The sequence below is a fragment of the Globicephala melas genome, chromosome 13 (genome assembly GCF_963455315.2).
Source record: "Globicephala melas chromosome 13, mGloMel1.2, whole genome shotgun sequence".
NCBI classification, from domain to species: domain Eukaryota; kingdom Metazoa; phylum Chordata; class Mammalia; order Artiodactyla; family Delphinidae; genus Globicephala; species Globicephala melas.
The window spans coordinates 2,610,419-2,636,654 of NC_083326.1; the positions used below are offsets into that span (position 1 = coordinate 2,610,419).

General features: G+C 43.2%; 1 protein-coding gene across 1 annotated transcript; it reads left to right on the forward strand.

Moving 5' to 3' along the window:
- Window positions 1–1,143: 1,143 nt before the first annotated feature.
- On the forward strand, window positions 1,144–25,467 carry SLC14A1 (solute carrier family 14 member 1 (Kidd blood group)). Its single transcript, XM_060310618.1, has 10 exons — window positions 1,144–1,286; window positions 1,958–2,021; window positions 7,560–7,716; window positions 8,279–8,468; window positions 11,033–11,161; window positions 12,917–13,109; window positions 15,999–16,146; window positions 16,352–16,486; window positions 21,117–21,166; window positions 23,077–25,467. The coding sequence occupies exons 3-10, from the start codon at window positions 7,581–7,583 to the stop codon at window positions 23,248–23,250; spliced, it is 1,155 nt and encodes a 384-aa protein (XP_060166601.1). The 5' UTR covers window positions 1,144–1,286; window positions 1,958–2,021; window positions 7,560–7,580; the 3' UTR covers window positions 23,251–25,467.
- The last annotated feature ends 769 nt before the right edge of the window (window positions 25,468–26,236 follow it).

Sequence of the window (26,236 nt, forward strand, 5' to 3'; positions counted from 1 at the left end):
GAGGGATTGTAGCCCATTTGCATAAGGAACTCATGGAAACACTAGTGTGATTCCTTTCATTCCTATACCAGGCCCTCAGACTATCCTCTTGTGATTCATTTTTCTCCTTCAGGGTAACCTGAGGAATTTATTTTCTCCTTATTTTACCAGGAAGAAAATGTTGAAGGGAGATTTGCCTGAACCTCAAAATTCTGGTCATAAACCTGGACCTGTGGTCTCCCTCCCAGGCCCCAGACACACATACCCTGAGCTGCAGGGGGACACTTGGAGGGAGGGAATCCCCCCCACCCCCCACCACATGGAGCCCTGTGGTTTGGCTGGTGTCCAGGGGGTGGAGCCAGAGACTTGCTGGCCGCCTCCCTGATGAGGATTATCAGCTCGTCCAGGTGGGTGGGAGGCCCCGCTGACACCTGCACGGCTTTCTGTGTGTTTTATTGGTTTTTAAAATTCTGTGCTCATAGAAGTGAACCAGAGTTCCCGTGATTTCTGTCATCACAGAACAAGCCACAAAAATGAAATTTAAGAAAAATGGGGAAGAAAGGGATTTCTCACTTGAATTTTAGATTCCTCTGCTGTGGAGTGTTTGCCTCCTGACTTTTAAAGGCAGCAGAGTTTGTCCCGGGATTCTCACCTGGAAAGGGGGACAATTCCAGAGAAACATTTATATTTTTGTTTTCCTCCTCACTGGGGACAAGGGCAGGTTGGTTTCCAGAAAACAACTTGTGGACCCCGGTTCTCCCCCACGTTCGCACCACACTCTGCAAGGCTTTGCTGGATTCCTACACCTGTGCAGAAGCCACGTCAAGTCTGAGAGAACATTCCACCCCGGGAGCCGATACTTAGCTCCAGAGTCTACTGTGTAGCAACGTGTCTCTCAGTTTTTAGTTTGAGTGACACTTGTTGATCCTTTTCAGTTACAAATCTTCCCCAGAATATCTCAGGGTAGAGGAAACAGCACCGGGAAGACAACAATGAGCTTGAGCAGGATTGCTGCTGGACAAAGACCTGGGAACCCGCAGAAACGATGGCAAAGCTGCTGGCACCCAATCAAGAACAGAGACAGACAGACAGAAGGCACGGGACAGGGGGCCATTTGCTTGGCAGTACTTTGGCCCTGGTGCCTGAAGTGGGAGGAGAAAAAAAGCAGCACAGATACGCAGAGTGGGTTCTGAGTATCAAAGTGCTGGGTGCCTCCCCCAGCACCCTCCTCCTAAGCACCTCCCTTTTAATAGAGCCCAGCAGGGCTTTATCAGCCAGTGCCGTCTGCCCAGGAAGCCAGCTGCAGTGTGAGTACTCTCATCTCTGTTCATTTCTAACTGTTCCTTGTCGGGGGGTTGTCTTCTTAGACCTCTCTAATTTTTGCTCTTTTTCGCTTTTCTTTTTTTAATGGAGAAATATATTCAGATGATTGGAACTGAGTAAAAGCAGCAAAGACAGAGTTCTGGTATACTAGAAAGCCATTTACCCAAACCATGGGCTTCTTCCTGGACGCTTGCAAGCAGCGTCTTGGTTCATGGTTTCTACAGCAGGTGGATCAAACTACAGCATGGTTTCTTCCACCGGAGTTCGTGTGGAAGAGGGTTTCAGCAAGGAGTCCACTTGAGGTGCTAAAGGACTCAGCTCACCGACGCTCTATAGGAGTTTCAGGCTGTGTTTTTGAAATAAGTAAAATTGGAGATGTATCAATCCGACTCAAAAAAAAAAAAAGTGGGTACTGGGAATGGCCCTTTCCAACTATGGTTTTATGTGCTGTCGTGCTGGAGGGAGGGTGCTGGAACACCCATTGGGAGAAAGAATCAGTCCCACTACAGGCACGAATCTGGCAGCTTCTTTGCAGCTACCCTTTCTGATGTGGAATTCAGACCTCAAGGCTTCTAGGGGAGTGTGTTCTGAAGAGAGAAGTGTTTTAATCAGGAGACAGGATAGCTGACAGCAGTTTCTTTGTTTCTGATTACAGCTTTAGAGAAACCTGAGCACCTCCCACTGCTTAGAATCAAAAACTACCTAAAATAAAGATTACTGTAAGTATCAGATAAATGTCAATGCTGAAAATTCTCTTATGTATGATAGAGCATGAATCTTTATATGCTTTCTTCTATATCTATATCCAAAACTTTGTATTATTTGTAAAAGTGATACTTGAGGCATAGAAAATTAACAACTTTCAGGGCTCTCTAATTGTACAAATTTCTAATGTATGTTGACAATAGAATGAGCTGTACTTCCTGTAATAAAACAAGGAATGTAGTTGAGCTGAAATCTTGATTTTTCAGAATGATGAGTACTGCTTTGTTGTACTAGTGATCTGGGCTATGAAAAGTGCTTTCTAACTCCTGCTGTAAGCTCATCGGGTGCAGCTTCCAGAACATTCTTGGGATGTTACCTTCAGCACATATAGGCCTTGTTGTAGATATGTCAGCGATGCAGGAGAGTGAGGCTTACTTTGAGGCACAGTGAGATGTTTGTCAGGAGAGTCACTGCTTCGGGCAAGGGCATGGGGTGAAACCAGACGTAGCAGAGCCCTTTGCTGCTGTGCAACACTCCCTCCCCAGGGTTATGTCAGGGAGGCCACGAAGACAGGCTGTGTCTAGTGTGTCACTGAGCCCTAATGCCCCTTGCATCCCAGCATTCAGAAGCTGCTCCTTCACTGTGTGTTGACTTGAATAGAATCTTGGGGGCATCAATGTGTGTGGCTCCAGCCCGGAAGACGAAGAGCCACCAGGGCTTACCTATTCCATAAGGCTGACCCTGCTGAGTGAACGTGGATGGTCCCCACTCTGGACCCCAGTTTTCCCTTCTATAAAATGAAGCCTCAAATTATATGCTCTCTCAACTTTTTCTCTCTCTCTCTCGGCTAAGGAAATATCGTTGTTGAGCTCAAGGTTGTCATTCTCCAAGACGTGGTGATTTTGGTGGTGGGGAAATGTAAAAGGGGAATGTAACAGTCCTACCTGTCTCTTTCTCTCCTTTTTCTGTTTGTTTTGTTTTTGTTTTTGTTTTTTTTTGCGGTACGCAGGCCTCTCACTGTTGTGGCCTCTCCCGTTGCGGAGCGCAGGCTCCGGACGCGCAGGCTCAGTGGCCATGGCTCATGGGCCCAGCCGCTCCAAGGCATGTGGGATCTTCCCGGACCGGGGCACGAACCCGTGTCCCCTGCATCGGCAGGCGGACTCTCAACCACTGTGCCACCAGGGAAGCCCTCTTTCTCTCCTTTTTATTTCATTCATTCTTTCTTTTTTTTAAAGTTGTGTATGAGTGCCCTACAGTTGGGTTTCTGCATGTTGTTCTTTATCAAACAAAAATATACATAATGCAGCCCACTGGTCAGGTATTTGCCAGATTGTTTAACCATGGATAAACATACACATACACAGTTTTTTCCTAAGAAATGTCAGTAATATTTTCCACGGTTGTGGATTTTTCTGAGTCACTCTAGTAGAGTGTAAATTTTCAGATTTCAAACGAAGCCAGTAAAAGAAAATAAAAATTAAATAAAAGAGGAAGAAAAAAAATAAAGAAATACCACACATACGACTTTCCTGGGACCTCTGAAGGAAGAATACTATCCTTGGATGTGATGAAATTTTTTTTTTAATAAAAAAAAAAAGGAAACAAAAAGTTGCCACACTTGTTGAATTCAACTAAGAATTGTTTCTTATAAACAAGACGATGTCCAATTTTTAACAATTCCTAATCAGATACAAGGAGGGGGAAAATGCCATTTAGCAGTTTCTTAGACTGGGCTTTTGCTATGCATACAAAGTGTGGCTAGCATCTTATCACAGAAAATAGAACCCATACCAGGCCTTCTCCTCACATTTGTAAAGATCAAGGCTGAGGGAATTTGTGGCATTGGCTTTGACCCCCAAGATGGAGCCCTAACAGTTTGCCTGAAGTGTTTCAGAGCCTGAGCCCACCCCTCCTTTTGGAACAAGCTTCAGATCTGTCAGCTTCCTGATAGTGGAGAAACGCAACAGAACAAAACCTATGCATAGGTCTCTGTGCAGGATGATTTGCCATATTTTTCTTTTGTTCTAAGTGAAGTCAAATGAACATTCAATGTCTGCAGTCAGCTCATCATCTCTCTTTGCTGATGGAGCTCTTGTTTATGGAGAAGTTGGCCTTCTCTGTTAATATCTCCTCTCCCCAGGAACTCTCTGGGAGAGCTCCTGCCTCTCTCTTCCTTGCATTTCACACCACAGCCAGGGCACAAATCCTGCTGATTCATCTATTTTTGCCCTTTGTCATGTATGGAAAGAAAGAAAGGATGAATGGACGGTCTTTGATTGGCGCCGCTGGTGACGCCCCTCCTGGTCCTCTTTGGAGGGACCCTTTTGGAAAAAAAGCTGGTGAGGCAGCACGCAGAGGCTTCCCCTGGCTAAGCTTGGCCCTGGCCCATGGGCCACCAGAACAGGTATGCTACCTTTGTGCAGCTTCTCTCTGTGACTCTGCTGTGTCTTTTCTGAACAGAGCCTGGGAAGTGGGTCCTCATGCTCTGCTGAGCAGTGCAGCTTGGGCTGAGCCAGATGCACAGGGGTCTTGGTCAAGAAAGTCACAAGACACTCATCTGGGGTTGGATGCTGGATCTTTGTGCTGCAGAGTTTTGACAACCATGGAAAAGCTAGGAAAAAGTAGTCTGGGATTTTTAACTTATGCTCCTCCTATTTTATAGAGTTTTTTCCTTTTATTTTCTGGTCCTGTCTTTTTAGTTGAAATTTAATGACCTACTTAGATTTGAAAAGCTTGAGCATCAGTTTAAGTTCCTGCTTTATCACCTTGCATTGCCTTTCCAATTAGGATGTGTGGATTCTTAAATATCCCTAAAGAAATGCAAACAGTCTAGCATGATAAAATTCTAGGGTGAACCACAACTTTAAGTTACTGATTTCTCATAACCAATTCTCATGCCTAAGTTCTGGAGCAAGTAGTCAGGGTTCCCAGGGCTCCAGAGTATTCAGGATTTCAGAATAAATGGTTCCTGGGGGGTTCGGCCACAGCAGCAACTGTCTGCTCAACTCATGAGAAGACCCCTCTCTCTAGGACATGGCAACCACACAACCTACCCCAATATGTGGATACTGGAAAGACAAAGCACAGCAAGCCTTCTGTACGTTGGGCTGTGGATTCAGATAAATGATTCAATCTTTATTCAGCTTCGGGTGGCTAGGCAGGGAACTCTGGCCAGTCAGGTTCTCAGTCATATCTGGCCAGTTAGAATATCAGGTTTCATATTTGTTATCTCTAAAATCTCTGAGGTGATGATGTATTTAAAACCCTCTTAAATAAATGCTGGAAATTTTGAGAACATGAATTTGTTCACCCTGGAATAACCCATATACCTAATTGTTTCTGTGCTTGATGGAAAATGTCCACTTTAATGTTTTCATTCGGTGCTGCCTCTGTAGGGCCAGATCTACTCAGTCACAGAAACTCAAGGCAATTTCTTGTCATTGCCTGGACTGGAGCCTGATGCCTCTCATAAGATGCATGGCTTTGAGAATGGGGTCACTGTAGCTGAGGAAAGGGCCTTCCAAGCAATATTTTCAGTTATGATGTTTAAAGAGGGAGATAAATAAAAATAAATGATAGTCATCACTTAGATTATGAAATAAAATCCAATTTTTCACAATTGCTTAATAACTCAAACAGTTTTCCTTGTTTAACTTTGGGGCCAGCTGAGTTCCATATAGACTTAGTTTTGGTTCCTGACCTCCAGCAGTTTTCAGTTTAAGAATTTCTTAATGCAAATGTTCATTGGAAGTCTCACAAATGCTGGTTTCTATCACTATTTTGCCAAGACAAAATGACCTTGGTCTAGAATGCACTGCATGAACAGCTTCTACTTTGTGGAATGGTTGGCCATTGTTCAAAAGCAGAATGGTTAGTTGGGCAATGAAATAATACAATTGAAGTGAAATTGTGACTCAATAAAAAATGTTACATTGATTTCTGTACTGGGATTAATAGAAGCCAAAACTAAAATCTGGATTGCAAAAAATAAAAATTTTAAAAGCCATAACTTTTATTATCTGTTAATAGCCATTTGTTGGCTATGGTAAATGGAACAACGATGGGACCAAAAATAGCCACGAGAACCCCTTATTCACAGCCTGGCCACAGAGAGAAGACGAGCTGGTCTAACTGCACGAGTTTGGGGTATTTCCTTGGTCATGTCTTACGTGCCTGTGGCTTCCACATTCCACACTTGTGCCTTCTGGGGTCTGATGGTTTTGGTGTTCCCCTGCTTCACACTGGCCTGGCTGTGCTCCTTGCTTCCTTGCAAACTCAAGGTAGTTTTGCCATTGTCTTTCTCCCTTTGCCTGTTTCTGGGACGACATCATTGGTATTCTTTTATATCTACCATCGGCACCATAAAACCATTTTTGTCTACAGGGTACCATATTCTGTTGATGCTGGTACTTAGTCCTATTAACACTTATCATGAGAAGTGAAGAGTCTCATAGTGAGCGCCAGTCGCGGTTATACTGTTAGTATTTCCCCGAGGCATGCTTACTGTAAGTATGCCCTGTACATTCTTATAGCACACAATTCTTTTTTTTTTTTTTTTTTTTTGCGGTACGCGGGCCTCTCACTGCTGTGGCCTCTCCCGTTGCGGAGCACAGGCTCCGGACGCGCAGGCTCAGCGGCCATAGCTCACGGGCCCAGCCGCTCCGCGGCATGTGGGATCTTCCCGGACCGGGGCACGAACCCGCGTGCCCTGCATCGGCAGGCGGACTCTCAACCACTGCACCACCAGGGAAGCCCCATAGCATACAATTCTTAAATTGTAATTTTTTGGTTTTCAACAGCTTGGTCTGCCTCCACCTTTCCCATTTTCTACACCTTTGTGGAATATTATTTTTCCAGTCTTTAAACATTTAAATAACAAATTCCAAAAATAAAGAATATCTGAGGCAGTTGCCTGATGTGATGACATAGTCAAGCAATCTTTGACTTGGAGAGTGTGTGAGAGGCGGTTTTCTTAGGCTGTGTTAACACACACACACTGTTTTGTAAACATTTCTTCTCTTTCAAACTTTTAAAAACAAAACTCTTTTTTGTAAAATAAAAATTCAATTTAAAATGACTGCTTGTCTTGGAAAGTAGCTGATTGGTCTGTAACCTGACATCTGGCTCCTTTCATTGGCAGCAAGAAGCTTAAGTACTTAGCTATTTCTATATCATTATCTGACTCCTTACGTTGAAATTAACTATTTTTCAGTCTTTCCCACTAGACTGAGCTCTTTGAGTGTAGGATATAGGTGCTCAATAAATATTTGTTGAGCTAGAAACTGAACCTTATGAAATGAAAGACCAGAACCTTTTTTCGTGATGGCATTGAAAACAGTGATAACAAAAGTAGTATGGGGTTTGGGTCTTGGTAATAATCTCCGTGACAACATTTCAAGAGGAAAATGGTGTTTCCTTAGTTCCATGGGATGTCATGGTCCAGATAAAGTGCCTTTAAACTCATCCTCTGTGGCTACTGTGACCAGGTCCCACACTGGCCAGTCCGAAGTGTTCTACATTAGGATGTTTATGAGCTCTGTTCTTTCCTTAAGGAGCCAGAGGAAGAGCTATCCATGGAGGACAGCCCCACTGTGGTTAAACTGGACCAGGGTGGAAATCAGGGTCCACCAGTTAGCAAGAGAAGATGCCTCCCCAAGGCACTTGGCTACATAACTGGTGATATGAAAGAATTTGCCAACTGGCTTAAAGGTATTTACTCTTCCATCCCTTGGAGCAGTGGCTTTGGGGGAAATGGTTTGCTGGTTCTTCTAGTCATATCTTTAGTTATACTCCCCTACCTTCTATCTATCTCTTTCCTCTCCCTTTTTTAACTTTTTATCTTATAACCAGCAAACTTCTTCAAATTTTTTTTAATGGAGATAGTGGTCAGGGCCGCAGTCCAGTTGATATCAGAGGAAGGCACCTGGTTCCTCCTTTTAATTTCAGTACTTAAAAAGTGAAATTTTACTATTGGTAATTCATTCCTTTGCCGTATGAATCTGAACCTCTAAGCATGGTAAATAAGTTCATCCGATGCTTTCTGGAACTGAGATTCTAGTAGGGGCAGTTGGATTAAGAGGAAAGAAACTGGTTGCTTTCAGGGATCTGAAGGTCACTAAGGGGAAAGGGTTCAGAGAAAAAGCTTCAAGGAATATCAAAAATTAGCTTCACCTTCATGAGAGGGGATTTTGCTCAGGGTGGGCCCTGGACTTGGGAAGGAGCCCCATTTGCCTCGCTGTTTCCTTAGCTCTGCCCATCTCATCTCTTCCAGACAAACCCCAGGCACTCCAGTTCGTCGACTGGGTCCTTCGGGGCATATCCCAAGTGGTGTTTGTCAGCAACCCCATCAGCGGAATCCTGATTCTGGTGGGACTCCTGGTCCAGAACCCCTGGTGGGCGCTCAGTGGCTGTGTGGCAACTGTGGTCTCCACCCTGACAGCCCTGTTACTCGGTCAGGACAGGTAGGCGCGTCCCTCCAAGCCTCCGCTTCTTGCTTCTTAGAACACAGGAGCCAACCAGTTACTCTGGGCAACAGTGATAAAGCCCCACCCTCCCCAGGAGAAACAACCTTTATTGCACAGAATGCTTTATATGTGCCTTTAGTCAGAGGTCAGGAAATCATTTATATCCTCTTATTCGTGGTACCTGAATAAGCGGCCAGTCTGAATGATGCCAGATGCTCCTGGCACTACATGGTAACCAGAAGAAAGCTATAAGTAATTCCCAGGGTAGGGTCCAAAGGGATCTGCTTTAATGATTGATCAATTATTTATCATCAGCATTTTGTTTATTTACAAAAAATGAATATGGGTTCAGGAAAAGTTTTAGTGGCTTAAAAATCCCACTAATCCCATTATATCTTATTTCCATGCTTAGCTTAGTAAATTCATTCTTCATGGACAGTACAAAGATTAGCTCAGCTTCCAGAGAGACAAACTGACATAAATTCCAAGTAAGCAAGTTCTGACTTAAGTAATGTTAGTGTGTCTTCTGAACTATGTGTTAGGCTAAACATAGCGTGTACTTTATAAACTATCTGCCACTGAAGAATTGATGAGCTGACTCCTACCATGGGAGGAGACGGCTCCTGCCTGACCAGTTCCTTCAGGGAGGCTGCTGGTCTTCTAGGTGGCCAGGATCCATGCATCACCCCCAGTGGATGGTCATTATACAGCTAAGCTCCTGTAACACTTACTGCAAACTGCCTAAGGGGCTTCTCGGGGAGAGAGTCCAAAAATGCTCCACTTTCCCATCAGGTCCAAGGAGCCTGACTTGTTCTCTATGGAGGGTGATTTTGTACCTTAGGTCAAATTCTGTTCTAATGCACATCAAGAAACAGTCTGTCCAGTTTGGAGGTGTGGTCCAGGATTGTATCATATCAAATCTTCTTCATTGTTTTGCCCCAGTAGAAGTTGACCCATTGTCCTTATCACGTATGGTTTAAAACAGGGGTCCCCAACACCCCCTGTTAGGAACTGGACCACACAGCAGGAGGTGGGTGGCAGGCTAGCAAGCAAAGCTTCGTCTGCCACTCCCCATCGCCTGAACCATCCCCCCCCAACCCAGTCCATGGAAAAAGTGCCTTCCATGAAACCGGTCCCTGGTGCCAAAAACGTTGGGGATCAATGGTTTAAAAGACCAGCCATATTTACATGGGTTAGTTTTCAGATCTCTTTTACTCTCCTCGGTCCTAAAGGGCACATGAAAAAGGTAATTCTGCTTTAAATGAATACACATCTTCCTGTTGATGAAACTGTGGCATTCCACAACATGTAGGCATTGCAGTTAATTTTTTGTTGATCAAACTCAAGCCTTCAATCCGAAAGTCAGTTGCTGAGAGGACAAGCCTTGCATGGCTCCCCACTGCCCTCAGGTATGGCCTCAATTATCATTTCCTGGGTTAAACCAATACAAGTCGCATCACCTGCCACATATCCTGAAGGATTTTTTAAGGGAGACAAAGGGCTTTTGAGCATGGGGTCTCACCTCTAATACTCTTGCCCAGATGAGTATCACCCTGCTGTTGAACTGGTGCCTCCTGCTCCAGTGACAAACAGGCCGGGAGAAGCTTTCACACCATCCTGTACTGCCCTGTAGCGTGACTCATTGCTACATCATCTCCCCCTCAGGCCCTGTGTTCAACCTCGCCCACCCACTTCACCATCTGCAAACCCGTGACTCCTACAGACTTCATCCTTGAATGCTGGGTACCTTCAAGGTGCCAATTCTCAGAGCCCTGGGGGGCCTGGCTTGTCAGCCCCAGGGCTTATTCTATAGAAATCATTCCATTTCTTGGAGCTTCTTGTCCCCAAATATGAAATGGGAACCATTTTGGCCAGGAGTAGAAACTTACCCAAGACAACATTTAGAAGTGAGGTTAAATGCTGGGAAGCAAAAAGGACCCAAGAAATAATTAGGTGCTATATATGCACATAATTAAATGGAGTAATTTGCCAAGTAAAAGTAATCGTTTTTCTTTGCAATAACTTGGAAATGTATATCTGGAGACAACAAAATGGAAGCACAGGAAGATGAAAATATATGCTAAGTTGGAAGATCTGTGTTTATAAGATCAAAGACACCATGGAAGTAAATTTACATTTTAAGAATCTTACATCTCTCACCAAGAAAATCAGACTTAGGAAACAGTTTCACATCAAAGCTCTATTCAAGTCAGAGGTCCTAATGACTTAAAAGAAATAATAACTTTTGGAACAAAAGGGTAAAAGGAAGCAGAATAGGTTGGATTGCTGATTTCCCTTTCCTCCCCTAGATGCTGGAATTCTATCTTTAGCTATGACACCTCTATAGGGGTTGTTCTATGTGCACATTTGCATCTTATCCATGTATATTTTACTTTTTCATGCTTTTATTAGTATTTGGCTTCTACAGACTTTGCAATAAAATCCTAAATATAATCTCATTTTCAAATGTAAATATTATCTGGAAGTTACTAGTGTCATTTATGTGCACGTCCAGCCAACATCCTCCTGGAAGCTGTCCAAGCTGTGCCTTTTGCCCACAGGTCCGCCATTGCAGCAGGGCTCCAGGGCTACAATGCCACCCTGGTGGGAATCCTCATGGCTGTCTTTTCAGACAAGGGAAACTATTTCTGGTGGCTATTATTCCCTGTATCTGCTATGTCCATGACTTGGTAAGTTGTACCTGGTTTTCGAAATGCCTTTTTGAAAAATGTATAGGGGGAGAAGGCAGTGGGGGAAGTTATTATTTAGGGAGTGTAGAGTTTCTGTTTTGCAAAATGAAAAATGTTCCATGAATGGATGGCGGTAATAGTTGTACAACAATGTGAATGTACTTAATGCCGCTAAACTGAATGCTTTAAAATGGTTTAAATGGTAAATTTTATGTTATGTATATAACACAATCTTTAGAAAAATATATTTTTAAATTTAGATTCAGGATATGTCTATTGGAAACATTCAAATACACCGATGCGTGTGGCCTCCACACACACCTCACAGCCAACCCCCCACAAGATTCTGATGTAATTGGTCTGGAGTGTTTCCAGGGCATCATTGGGAGTTTGAAGGCTCCCAGGAGGTTCTAAAGTACAACCAAAGTTGAGAACCACTCCCCACATCAGTGGTCCTCAAACATGCACACTATCGGCCTCACCTGCAAGGCCTGTTAAAACACGGACTGCTGCTCCCTCCCCCAGGCTTCCTGATTCAGTCCATCTGGGGCAGGGCCTCAGAATCTGCATCTCTAACAACTTCCCAGATGATGCTGTTGTGGCTGATCCAGGGACCTCACTGAGAACCCCTGTGCCTGTATGAACTCCCCTTACCACCTGCCCCTGTCCCCTTCAAAATAGTTCTTTACTGAATTCGATTCCTTTTTTAACCCTAAATCCTTCAAACTAGTTCTATGTTGACACTGTCTTAAATACTTTTTTCTTTTTCGAAAACAAACATTTCCTTCTTACCATGGTATATTCAGAATATAAAATATTAGTACCCACACAAATGATACGTGTAGCCCACTATGGACAGCGTGCCCACCCTGGATACAGCACAGATGTGTGGAGGAGAACCTGCCGGCACGGCCAACCTGCTCAGGTGGGACTTCCCACCTATTCTGAAGATAAGGCTCAAGGGCAAGAGGCATCACCTGCACATGGTCACTCACCCTCTCCCCCAATTCCGGAAACCTGGGATTCTGACCTTAAAGTGATGGCTCCTTGATTGGATCAACAAGTGAGGGAACAAAATGGGCCCAGAGACCATATAATCCAATCTCCCAGTTTACAGATGAGGGAACTGAAAGTACCTCCCTGCCCTCGGCCATACAGTTCAACTGCTCAAGGACTTAGAACTCTGCCCTCCTGAGTTTAAGATCTCTTTCCTCCAGTCCACACCACCTGCATCCTTCCTGGGACCATCGTTTTTCTTTTTCAAGACTAAATATACTAAGACTCGTGGAGATGGTATACAAGTTCAAGATCAAGTTTGCCTCTGGTGGGGAGGGAGGTGCATATGATCAAGTAGGTTACAGAAGGGGCTTTAACTGTTTAGACAATATTCTTTTCAGATGTCTTAAATACTTCAAAAATATTTTTAAAACCTAGATTTATAACTCACTGTGAGCAAACCCAGAGCATAATTTTCCACAAGCCAAATAAGCTGAGAGTTTATTTTTGACTGTATGTAAGAATTATTCTATGACAGGATTTATTCCAGGTGTGTTTGGGTTTGGGTTTGTTTTTATTTTTGGTTTTTTTTTCTGTGAAAAGTTTGGCAACACACTTTAGGGACATATTTGCCAATGAAACAAAGCCCCTCCATAGTATAGAGATTCAGTTTGTCAACCTGGCTTCCATTCCAGGGCATTGGGAGTTTGGAAGGCTTCACATGCATATTCTTCCATTCTGTTCTGTTGTTGTTTTTAGTCCAGTTTTCTCAAGTGCGTTGAACTCCGTGTTCTGTAAATGGGATCTCCCTGTCTTCACTCTGCCCTTCAACATGGCGTTGTCAATGTACCTTTCTGCCATGGGACATTACAATCCATTTTTCCCAAGCAAGTTGTTCACACCTGTAACCTCAGTTCCCAATGTCACCTGGTCTGACCTCAGTGCCCTGCAGGTAAGATACACTATCTTCTTACACCCCCACCCCCCCAACCCCACCCCCACCACTGGCTCTGGAAGACACCCCGTGTCCTCCTGGTTAATTATTCATGGGCATCAGAAGCTTATAGAGACTCAGCACTGGGGGGACCTTGCCACCTTCCTCTTTTTTTTTTAAGAATTTTTTTTAAAATACGTATTTGGCTGCGCCAGGTCTTAGTTGCCGCACGCGGGATCTTCGTTGCCACATGCGGCGTCTTGTTCCCTTACCAGGGATCAAACCCAGGCCGCCTGCACTGGGAGAGCAGAGTCTTAACCACTGGACCACCAGGAAGTTCTTTAACGCCTTCCTCTTGCCGTCTAAATGCTTATTTGTTCTACTCCAAAGCTTTGGGCTCTAAGGGATTTTTTAAATGACTATTTGGTCAAAGCTAATTTTTCTTCCTCTTTTCCTAAAATCTGCAGTGCTAACTCCAGAATATATCTCCACTGAAATTTAGACACTCTATTTCAAACTTGGCCCTTATTTGTGGGGTATGATGGAGGCCTGCCCTTGAGGCAGGGGCCTCCAGCCTGGTGTTAAGTCATCCCTGACCTACCTCCTCCAATCAAAAGAACTGGCTGCTTACTGTTAGATCCTGTTGCAGAAGCTCTCTATTCTGCTTTTTCTTATGGTGGACCTCATAGAATATGTACAGTAATTCAGATTTCTCAGGCTTTGGAGGCATAAGAATCACTGTTTTTTAAATACTAATACAAGCTCCATCTCGACTCCCTAAATCATAATCATTGGGGTGGAGCCTAGGAGCCTGTATTAACAAGCTCCCCAGATAATAGTGACGTGGGCCAGAGTTTGAGAACCACTATCCTAGGATGTATGCTGTGTATTTCATTACAGTTGTGCATAGAGAGAGCACTATTTTTAAAAGCCTGGTTAACCCAAATCAAATTCCAGCTCTTTGTATTGGTGTTTATTTAATAAATCTGTTTAAGGTTTCTTGATTATTTAAAAAAAGAAAACACTTGAAATCAGAAGAAAACCAACCTTACCTTTTTTAGGGTGCAAGAGACTGATTTTTCCGCTATCAGGTTATAAAATACCTTTTGCTGTCCTCTTTGCTGAGCAGTCAAAACATGTGAGGAGTTCAAGTAGCCTTTTCTTTAGCTTCTTGCCCAGAAAATGAATGGGAGCATTTGGAAATAACTCAGAAGGAAAATTAAAAATTTATCAGAACTGCCCATGAAAAAATAGCATTAGTTTAACTATCTAAAACTGCCCTAATACAGTAGCTATTTTAATTTAAATGTAAAGTTAATTAACATTAAATAAAATTTAAAATTTAGTTCTTTAGCCTCACTAGCCACATTTCAGGTGCTCAATAACTGCACGTATTGGACAGCACAGATACAGAATATTCCATCACCACAGAAAGTGCTAGTGGACAGTGCTAACATGGGGAAGGGGAGTCTTGTCCTTCTCCTCACTCTGAACTACCTCTCCAACATCAGCATACTTATTTTCCATCTCATCAACTCCCCATTTCCCTGGGGAGGGATACCTGAGGGATAGTCCTGCTGTCCAGTTCTGTGATAAAAGACCACACAGTCTGCCTGTGTCAAGTTCCCTGGTCTAGAAGAAACAGGAAATGATCCTGTGTAGACGTGAAAATCCAGCATGGGCTGGAAGAATTTAGGCCCATCTTAGGTTAGAATCAAACTCACAGTATGATCCTGTGCCCTGGGCAAGGACCAGACTAGCATCAGAAACCAGCATTGGATCCAGCCTAATTCATGGAAGGAGCGGACACTTCCTTGTGCCAAAGCTGGCCTCCCTGCATCAGAGTCACTGCCTCCCAAAGGTCCTTGCGAAAAGGTGGAAGGAGTGAGATGGGAGGTAGGGAGGACCCCTTTCAGTGATAGCCTTGGTCAAAACAGAACTAACACAATTAATTACGCCTATCCTAGCCCTACCAGAAGTGTTGTTATAAGGAATTATCATTTGTTAACTTGAATCAAACCCTGTACCTTGTTCCTAGGAACTGCCACTCTGTGAACATATTACCTGAGTTCAGAACTCAGCCAGAAAGCTAGAATTGTGATATTTACATGGATTTTTGTGTTCTGAGGACTGGCAGTTGTTGATAACTGGAATAAGCTAAGGATATCTTGGTTTAAATTAATACAAGCTCTCTAAAAATGTATATATAATGAAAAATAAAAAGAATTTTTAATTAAAAATTTTAATAAAAACTAATCAAAACATAAAAAGTAAATAAATAAATTTTAAAAAATAAAGTAAAATTAATTAACTAATACATGTTCTCATTAACAACAGAAGTGTAAATATGGTCCTGACTCATGAACCTGTCAATAATTGCTTCGGAGTTGTGGATAAGATAACCCGACTTTGGGTCTCTGCCCTTAGCACAAATAACTAAATTACGTGGGAGTAATAATACTTCTATTGACCATAGAGATGCATTGATTTATTGGCCTCAGATCTGATAGAGAGTTGAAAGCAATAGAAGTGTGAGCTGTGGTCCCTGCCATCCTCACTGGGAGGCGTGGCCGATCCTCACAGGATCAGTGAGGAGCAGTGACACAGCACTGGGAGCTTATCAGTGACCAAAGCCAGGTGACAGTGCAAGCAGTAGAGCCAGTGAGTGAAGGGTCTGGGAAAGGCATGCTCAGCACGCAGCAGGGAAGGGCTGGTGTATCTCTGGGGATAAAGCAGAAGAATGACTGAGATTTTTCCATAGAGAGAGAGAATTTTAAAAATTAGTAGCACTGACCTTGAAAGATAAGATACGCTAAATCTAAAATGACATCGCATTGTGTTTGTGGGTGCCCTATGAGTTTCTGTACAGTAGTTTTAATGACCGCATTTTCTAAATTTTTTCTGCAGTTACTGAAGTCCCTGCCTGTGGGTGTTGGTCAGATATATGGCTGCGATAATCCGTGGACAGGGGGCATCTTCCTAGGCGCCATCTTCCTCTCCTCCCCACTCATGTGCCTACATGCTGCGATCGGGTCGTTGCTGGGGATGGCAGCAGGTGAGTGTAAGACTTGTTACCAGATACTGAGCGCCTCCTCTGCTCCATCCATTGTCTCAGGCATCTTCTATACCCCAGACCTTTCTTGAAGGTCTGCTTCCAAGGGACCAGTGGGAGTTCTCGGATGACTTCCCCACCCCAAGACTCCTTCCAGAGCATCCTGCATTTAGTCCAAAGTTCTGACTCCTCCTGTCTTGCCTAATAGGACTCAGTCTTTCAGCTCCATTTGAGAACATCTACGTTGGACTCTGGGGTTTCAACAGCTCTCTAACCTGCATTGCAATTGGAGGAATGTTCATGGCGCTCACCTGGCAAACCCACCTCCTGGCTCTTGCCTGCGGTGAGTATCCTGTTCATCTGGGGCATGGTTGCTTATGATTATGGGATCAACATCAAGAACAAACAGTCAGAAAGGACTGTGTGAGAAACTAGAGCAGGAGTTCTAGTTTGAGCCCCCTGCTATCTGCTGAGGATGGAACCAGGGCAACTGGCCTCCCCTCTGGGAGGGTTTGGGTCTGCTCTGTCTACCTCATTACTCATTTTGAAGATGAGAGAACCATTTTACAATATGTGTATGTTGAGGGATAGAAACTTGACTTGTCCTATGTCCTTCATACTAATTGTTTGACCCAAGAAACTAAAAGGAAACAAGCTTAGAGTCGGTTCTCCTGGTGAATCAGGTGGTATTAAAGGGCCCTTAGAGAATCACCTTAATCCAGCTGTTCTCAAAAATGGAGCAAACATCAGAATCACCTGGAAGCCTTGTTAAAACCCAGATTGCTGGGTCTAATCCCCAGTCCCTGACTCATTGTTAGAGGTAGGGGGAGGAGTTTGCATTTTTAACAAGGTGCCAGGTGGTGCTGATGCTGTAGCTCTGGGGACCACATTTTGAGAACTGCTATATTAATCCTTTCTAACCTCTGTTTTCTAGCCAGACTCAGCCTATGGGAGCTAGAAAGGGTTCTGGAGATCTCCACTCCATCCTTCTCATTTTACTGTTGGGGTTCTACATAAGGGCAGAGAGAGAAAGTGACACACGGAAAGGCATCCATTAGGGGTAAATATAAGTCCAGAATCCACATTTGCTAACAACTTCCAGAGTTACACCCACTACACTACTCTCCTTCCCTTTAGTACCATTCAGGCACTTAGGTGAAAACAGACCTCAAGTGCTTTGGATATGAAAAGCTACCATGGATTTCTCTGGCCATTGGAAGGGGAGCTTATTCACTTATAGCTTCTGGCATCCCTAATTCAACACAAATAAAAGTGTGTAAGATAATGTGCTAGAATGAAGGAAATGACACTTCCTTGGGGACAAAGGGGTGGAGGGATATTGGAACATGCAGAAACTTTTGTAATCTCATGGAAACATTTGTCTAGAGTCATTTTATCACCAGATTAATCAATCCAGCCATTATTAAAGTGGTGGGCTACATGTCAGGTAGGATTTAGAGTGAGTTCCTGCATTGGGCAGGACATGGGATAGAACCAAAGATTTCTAAGGCCTAATCCAATTTTGATTGTCTGATGCTCTAGGAAGATTAACAAAACTCAGGTTGCTGTGGTGTTGCCATTCACATGTCATTTTGTCAATTTCTTTATAGTTACATAACTATTTCACCTAATAGTCCTGTTAAAATTTTTGCTCATTTTTCCATACTTGTTTAAAGCTTAGGACAAAGGAGAAGGGTAGAAACAGATTATGTGGCCTCCTGAGCTCACCTGGGTTAGACTCTTTATTCTGAGGTTGGTTTGAGGTTTCAAACCTTTATTTTTTCTGTATTGGCAGTAGCAGCAAATATGTATTAAACACTCATGGTACAACCCAGACAGTACTAGGAAGAGCTAGAGGTTCAGAAGCTTTAGATCCCAGATGGTTTTCTGTACAGAAAACAGAAACCAGGTGAGTAAGAGAGAGAAGCCCACAGAGACCACAAGATGCAGAGCTAGGAAACACCTACAGTGCAGAGTGAGTCCCTGGGGGAACATTATAGTTCAGAATCACCAAAAAGCACCTCCTAGAAAGGGTGGCTTTTCTGTAAGTCCTAAAAAGTAAGAGGAGGAATTCCAGTTGGTAGAAAGCATGGGCTGGGCCAGCATAGGGACAGTCTGAGCACATCCTTAAAGATAAGCAGAAACTGTCTTGGTCACGGGTGTTGTTAAGGTCTGTGAAGGTCTCTTCACGGACTATGGGAAAGGAAAAGCCAAAGATGTTTACAGATGTGTGTTTCCCAAAGCTGTGATATCATCATTATTTTCTTTCTATACTTCTATAGTTGTACAGGCCTATTCTACCAAACAAAACAAACAAAAATTCAATCAATACAGAAGTGTATAAAGCAGAGAATGAAAACACTCCATCCCACTCCCTAGACAGAACTTCCTTGCCTCCTTCTTATAAGGACCCTGTGATCACATTGGGTCAACCTGGCTAATCCAGGATAAACCTCCATCTCAAGATCTTTAACTTAATCACAACTGCCAAGTCCCTTTTGCCACATAAGGTAACATATTCACAAGTTCTGGGAATCAGGACATGGACGTCTTTGGGGGCCTTTATTCTGCCTATCACATCTCCCTTCCTTTGGATAGATCAGATTTTCATTATTAGTAGAGCATAATGGTTAAGTCAGTATATTGAACTAGTTAAGAGCCCAGACCCTCCCTGGTGCCCAAATCCCAGCTCTGCCTATTTTAATTTCAAGAGATGCCAAATGCAGCCCACAAAGGCCGTACCAATTTCCCCTGCCACTGACAGTATATGAGAGTGCCTGTTTCACCCACACTGGGCACTGTCTTTTTCATCTTTGGACATAAAGTTTTGAGACAGACCTCTAGTCCCTCTTAAAAAGCAAATCTCACAGCAAGTTTATGCTTGCCCATATCACCCCGATACTGCCAAACAAAAGGTAAACCTTGTCAGCCAAGGTAAATAAATAACAGGCATTTATCACAGAGGTGCTCTTTTATTAGCTCCTATGGCTTTATCGGAAAGAGGACTTCGGAGTCACTGATAGAGCCTGGTAAAGCTTCCTTCCCTGTGTCCCTAAGCCAGAAACTGCATGGCCAGGGAACTCCTCAATTTTGTTATTTTATCAGTGCAAACTGTAAACACATTTTGTATCTCTTCTTACAGTTGGGTTATCATAGTAGGACTCACACATGGTGGTCTGTGGGGAGGGACGTTGTCTATGAAGGACTAGGATCCAGTCCTCCCTTCCACACTCAAGGGCCTTTTCTCTCCCTCAGTTACTCAGAATGCTGTCAGGGTCATCACCTCCAAACCATGGTGTACAGAACTTCACCTCTAATATAAGGCTTTCCCAGCCCAACCCAGCTAGTCTTAAGTGATGGGCAGCAACTGTTAGACAATCTGATACTCTTACTATAGAAAGAAAAGCAACAGGGAATTGAAACAGCATTACAATATGAGACTCGAGCACCAAAAGTACGTTAATAGGTATTAAGCTATTGCACTTCTAGGAGAGAAATAAGGTCTCACGTGCTCAAGGGAGTGTCATAGAAAAGCTGGTACTCAGGAGAGAAGGGACAGAGTGTCCCCTCTACTTAGCCAATGGCCAGTGAATATTTCTTGAATGAGTGAATGAATGAATGAACTAAATGGGGGGAAAAGAGAAAATCTTCTAACCCTTCTCCTCAGAGCAGTACTTCCAACCCATGGTGACAGAGATGAGTTTATAGCTACTGCTTGTGAAAATATACGATTTCATTTGAGATTCATTACCTCCCTGTAAAAAACCTCTTCAAGTTGCCTTTTTACAGATGATGAAACTAGATTCCTAGTTCAGTGATTTGTTGCACAGCAAACAAAATTGCAGAACTGGGATTTGAAGCCCAGATCATTTCCAAAGATGAGCCTTTCCATTAGCATGAGACAATTCAGATGTGAAAGAATTAGGTATACTGTTGAACAAAAACTATCAGAATAAAAATATAAAATATTGATAAAAGGATGGAAGTCTATAGTAAAGTAAAGGAGGATCATAAGGTCCCTCCCACCACCGCTGCCCAACTTCCCAGAGTAGCAGATGTGATTTCTCGATGGACTTGAGGATCAGATGATGAGTGTGTCTAACACTGAGTGTTGCTGGCCCAAGTGACCATGTGGCCATTGTAAGAAGGTTATTCTTCAGGCCGGCTCTGTGAAACCTAAGGGCTTCCGCGAGCCCCCTTGGGGCCAGGAATTGAGTTAGCTAGTTGAGATCTTTGATTTTGTTGTTTTACATTGAAAGTCATACATATAACTCAAATTACCTACTCTAATTTGTGCTCAAAGTAAATAAAAACAGGATGTTAATTAATTCATTGACCTGTATGCCAACCTTAATGGTATTTGGGAAAATGTTATTATGGGGAGGAATCCCAGGTCTGTGTTCAGTTTCTGCCAATTTCTGAGTTACTACATATATATATATATACACTATGATATTTGGAACTGTGAATTCTAACCATTGATCTGAGAATCCCAGATGCCATGAGATTGTATGCTGTCTCAAGGAACATAAGTTTAATTTTAATTATTATGCTTGGATAAAATAATGGGGAAGTTTATTTACCATGGAAGGCCTTTTCCTTAAGTGTTATCAATAATAGCAACAAAATAGTACCACAGAAAAGCTACCTTTATTGAGTACTTACTGTGTGCTAAGCCCAAGCATTATCTTCTTCACACTCACACCAACCCGTGAGAAAGAGATTCCTATTACCTCCTTGTACAGGTGAGGAAATGGGCCTTCGAGAGGCGGCACCGAGCTCGTACAGGGTGGAGTCTGGATTTGAACCCAGAGCCGCTGACTCTAAGCTCATACTTGTAACCAGGATGCTGGGCTCGCTGGTGAAACGCACAAGTTTACATTCCAGGGATTTATACCTAAAGGCAGTCTTTCCTGTAATGAAAAGTGCACCTACCAAGCATTCTTCTTTCCTTTTTTTTTTTTTTTTTGTAGCCCTGTTCACTGCCTACGTTGGAGCCAGCATGTCCAACCTGATGGCTGTGGTGAGTTTGCTTTAATCTCATTTTCTCATCAGTGTGATCGATCAGTTTTCAACGATATGGAAGCCCTCCTGAAGTCCACTTTCGTGGCATCCTGGGGCAGAATCCATGACAGATAGCCACTACTTTCCATCTGCCAGACCCACCTGTCCTCACTTACCCTCCAGCATCACAGTAAACCTTAGTCCAAACTACAATCACCAGGCTTGCTAAAAATATCAGATTGTTTGATTTAAAGGAGTGAAATTTAGGGTGTATAATATATTATCAAGTTCATACTTTAACTCTGAGTGTCAAGAAGTTGACTTTAGAATATCTTTCACTTAAACAGAAAACTGGGGCTATGTATTAGTTGATAAATCAGAAAAGGGAGGAAAAGGATAGTTGGTTAAAGACCCAGATTTTTTTTTAATTAAGCCAACAGTTTTTCATACCCCTTATATTTTTTTAATCCCCAATCAGTCATCAGTCATCATTTTAGACCCATGTCCTGGCTGAATTTTTTTTTTATTTTTGGCTGCATTGGGTCTTCATTGCTGTGTGCGGGATTTCTCTAGTTGCAGCGTGCAGGCTTCTCATTGTGGTGGCTTCTCTTGTTGCGGAGCACGGGGTCTAGGTGCACAGGCTTCAGTAGTTGTGGTTCGTGGGCTCTAGAGCACAGGCTCAATAGTTATGGTGCACCGGCTTAGTTGCTCCACAGCATGTGGGATCTTCCTGGACCAGGACTCAAACCTGTGTTCCCTGCACTGGCAGATGGACTTAACCATCTGCACCACCAGAGAAGTCCCTGGCTGAATTATTTAGTAGCCAAAATGGTTGCCCATTAAGAGCCTCCTGCTACTCTCTCCTTCCTTTGACTTTGTCCTTCCCCTCCCCTGAGGAGCCCAGTATCCCCAGAGTATTCTGGGGTCCCCCACCTCTCAGTGCTCTTCCTCACTGACCACTGCAGATGATGCAGGGCCGGTTCATGATAACTCTATCCATGTAGATGTGGTCATGGCTGCCACTGGGTTAGGACAGCATCTAGCCCTCTCAACAGCAGCTTCGAGAGCTTACCTGGGAGGGTCCTTCTGGAGACATAGTATCTTTATGGTGGAATGTCAAAGCCCTGTTACAGGCATGATGGGATGCCTTAGAGCTCGTGGGGCCCTTCACATCCCAACAAAGGTTCACAGACCTTGGCCTATGGGCCAGAATTGGACAGGCTGCGAAACAGAGTCACCTAGGGAGATTTTGAAAAATGCAGATCCTCAGACCCTGTCCCTTGGCATTTCTGGTAGAGTAGATCTTGTATGATGCCTAGGCATCTGTGTTTTTTTAAACTCTTCCAGATGTGATGTGAAGTCAGGTTTGTGTACCATCATACCCTGGGGGTCCATGTTTAAGGCCAAACCTAACCAAGTACGTGGTGTGTGCTCAGAATTGTGTGAGTTGCCACGGACGCACAGAAGGAAGAGCTACCATCAAGGAGCTTACAGTCTTTTTGAGAGATGGAACAAAAAGCAGTAAAGCAAGTAGAGTCCAAGACCTAGTCTGGGTAGAGGTCAAGGGGAGAGAGGGCTGAACTAATCAAAAATGGCTCTGTGGACCTGATGAGTGGTCAGGAGCCATTGGTGGTTGGTGAAGTGTCATCTCTGGGAGCAAGGTGTCATGTTTGCTCATCCAGTGTAGGAAGTCTGACTGCATGAGAGGGAGGGAAAGACATACATCAACACTAAGGAATGCATGCTGACATTTCAGCGGCAGAATGCCCTGAGATCTTAGACTCAGTCTCCACAGGGACAAGCAGAGTCCAGAGCAGTGCCCCCAGCAAGTCATCCCCTGAGCTGAATGACAGTGGAATGAAGCATGGTTCCTTTGAGATCCTCCGACAGGATCTCAAAGGAATGTGTGACTTGTCTCTTTTGCTCCAGGTCGGATTGCCATCTTGTACCTGGCCCTTCTGTTTGGCGACACTACTGTTCCTCCTGCTGACCACGAAAAACCCCAACATCTATAAGATGCCCCTCAGTAAAGTCACTTATCCTGAAGAAAACCGCATCTTCTACCTACAAGCCAAGAAAAGGCTGGTTGAAAGCCCTTTGTGAATGCAACCCCCATCCACAGCCATGGTCACAAGTCATTTCTGACTAACTACCCCAGTTGACTTCGAGGGTCTCAAAACTGTTGTTTTTACTACTAACAAATTTCATACTAAGCCATCGGTGATCTGTTCTTTTTCCCATTTTGTATTTTTCTTTCAGACTCCAAAACACGCCCAAACAAGTGACAAGACACATCAAGGTGATGTGCTCTGGCTATGGAATTTAAACCCCAGTGGGGCATTGGCACTGAGACTGTACTGTATTTACAAAGTCAGAATGGTCCACCAGAAAGAGGAAGGAAGACCAAAGCTAATTATTGATATTTATTGATATTCTTGGTGCTTGGTTGCACATGATGTTAACAGTATTAAAAAATTAATCTCTATAAACCAACTAAGCCTTAAGTGAATGGAATTCAGAGTCACAAAATCAAAGTCAACCCAGAATTCTCAGATAAGCCATCTGGCTTATTTAAAATCAATGCAAGTTACACATTACAGCAGTGGTCAACGTCGCAGGGCTCATCACTGAGCTCTTTCCCCAGCTCCTCAGCAGAACCGCCTCCATGCTGTCCCATGTGTGTGACATTCTCTTACAGGAGACGGTCGGTTTGTTTCAGGCTGGCAGAGCTGCAGGAGGGAGAATGGGATCCCATCCTTCAAAATTATTCTGTATTGTCACTTTTCTTGGATATTGCAAAGGATTTTTTAAGTAGTTTATTATCTTTTTTTTAGGAGGATAGATTTGTTTTCAATGAGGTAAAATAAGAGAAGTTCCTGGCTTTACCAGTTCCTAGGTATTAAAAAGAAAAAGTTACATTTTTCTAAAATACTCAGCATAGCTATTTTTACTTTAATCTACCTAAATTGATTTTGTAAATGCCACAAAAGCAGAGAATCGAATACCAAATCATCAACATCCAAGGGCCCTTTAAAGTCACATTTTCAATTCATTTAAGGATGTTATATATTATAAAGACTGAAGGTTAATGCCAGATTGCTTCTGGGTGTTTAGAAGTTGTTTAATTCTTACTTTAAAAAAAATCACTATTTTCTGCACGCTTACAATATTCTCACTCAGAAACCAATGGTATTTGAACCATCAAAAAGAAACACAGGTAGGGGGCTTCCCTGGTGGCACAGTGGTTAAGAATCCACCTGCCAATGCAGGGGACACGGGTTCAAGCATTGGCCTGGGAAGATCCCACATGCCGTGGAGCAACTAAGCCTGTGCACCATAACTACTGAGCCCATGTGCCACAACTACTAAAGCCTGCACACCTAGAGCCACAACAAGAGAAGCCACCGCAATAAGCCCACGCACTAAAACGAAGAGTAGCCCCCACTGACCACAACTAGAGAAAGCCCACGTGCAGCATCAAAGACCCAACGCAGCCAAAAATAAATAAAAATAAAATAAATTTATTTTTTTAAAAAAGTGAAATACAGGTAAAGGAGTCTCCTGTTTTGCTTTGTTTGTGTAAGTTATCAATCCTATAAAGATTCTATAACCAAACATGCTGAAGACGGCAGTGGGAAGCTCCGAAATTTTGGAGAATTGGAAAATGACACTGGAATCCTAAAGGTGTTTTTCTATTTGGGTTTGAAGTACTCAGTGCAAACTATACAGTTTGCTGAATGAACAAACAGAAGAAGGGAAGTAAACCTACAAATATTTTAGGGAAAAGTTCACTTCTTCATTTTCTCAGGGAAACACTGTTCCAATTTAAAAACCTTGTGACCAAAGCCTTTTGAAACCATGACTTTGCAGCTGTCATAGAGTCATGTATATTCCTGTGGAAAAACTAAATTTTCAGTGTTGGAACTGAAATCTCCCTTGTTAGGGAATTTGTAAAATAAGAGTTGGTGGGGGGGGGACAAAAATGCAAGCAGACCAAAGATCACCAGGACTGGAGACCCTGGGGCAAGGTTGAGGGAACCAGAGCCTCTCAGTGTCTCCAAGTCCGTGTTCACAGGGAAGCCCTAGCGGGCTGACCATATGCCCTTTTCCCACGTGCTCACACAGACTTGTAAATAGGAACATTTTAAAACCTTGTACATTGTCTAATTTAAATAGTATTCATTTTCTCAAGCTATTTTTGTTGCTAAGTATTATCCTAATAATTTTAGTGAATATTTTATTGATTTTCCTAAGGAGTGCTTATATTCTTTTCTATTGCCTGTATGACAAATTTCTATGTAAGAATATGAATAAATTATACGCACAGCTCAGTTTTGTGTAAATTTTGTTTAGAAGTCATATATGCCTTTTATAGCCATTGTGTACATTAACAATGACACGCATAGGTATGTATTGCTTATATTTCAATGTACTAGAATCCTTATTCCTTTCTTATACTTCATAGTCACACCAGATGCGTAGTTGAGAAAACCCTGTTCAATTTCAGATTTATGAGCCCATCCCCTTGGTTATCCCCTCAACTATCCATTGGTCTCCTCACTCAAGAATTAAAATGCATTACTGAGGACAGTTACAGATGTTCAGGGCACTCTCCTAACACTTGGAGAAGAATATCCTGAGAGCCAGCTTCCATGCATTCCCAGACAGGCCCTGGGTACCCATCAGGACTGACCCTGGGCCATGACCTGCCTCAGGGGTCAGTGTTCTAGGACAAACTACTGTTCAGAATGTCATCCCCCGAGGGTGAAGGCCAGTGCTTGTCTCTGCCTCCTTTAACCCATGGTTAGCATATTTGAAAGAAAACACACTAAAAATGGAAAGTTAGTCCAACCAGTTTCAAAAAGCTGCCCAAACAGGAAGCAAAAGGAAGCCACAATGACTTGGACCCTTGGAGTGCTCTCTGTCAAAACAAAACCACTCCCACCTATCGTTTCAAGATAATAAATTTTACAAGAGTGATCTGCCTCCTTTGGTATGAGGTAGAAAACAGCGAGAAGGTTTTGAGCCCTTTTTGCTAAAGACTCCAGACACTATATAATTTCTGAGTTACAGGTGCCAATTTTCTTGC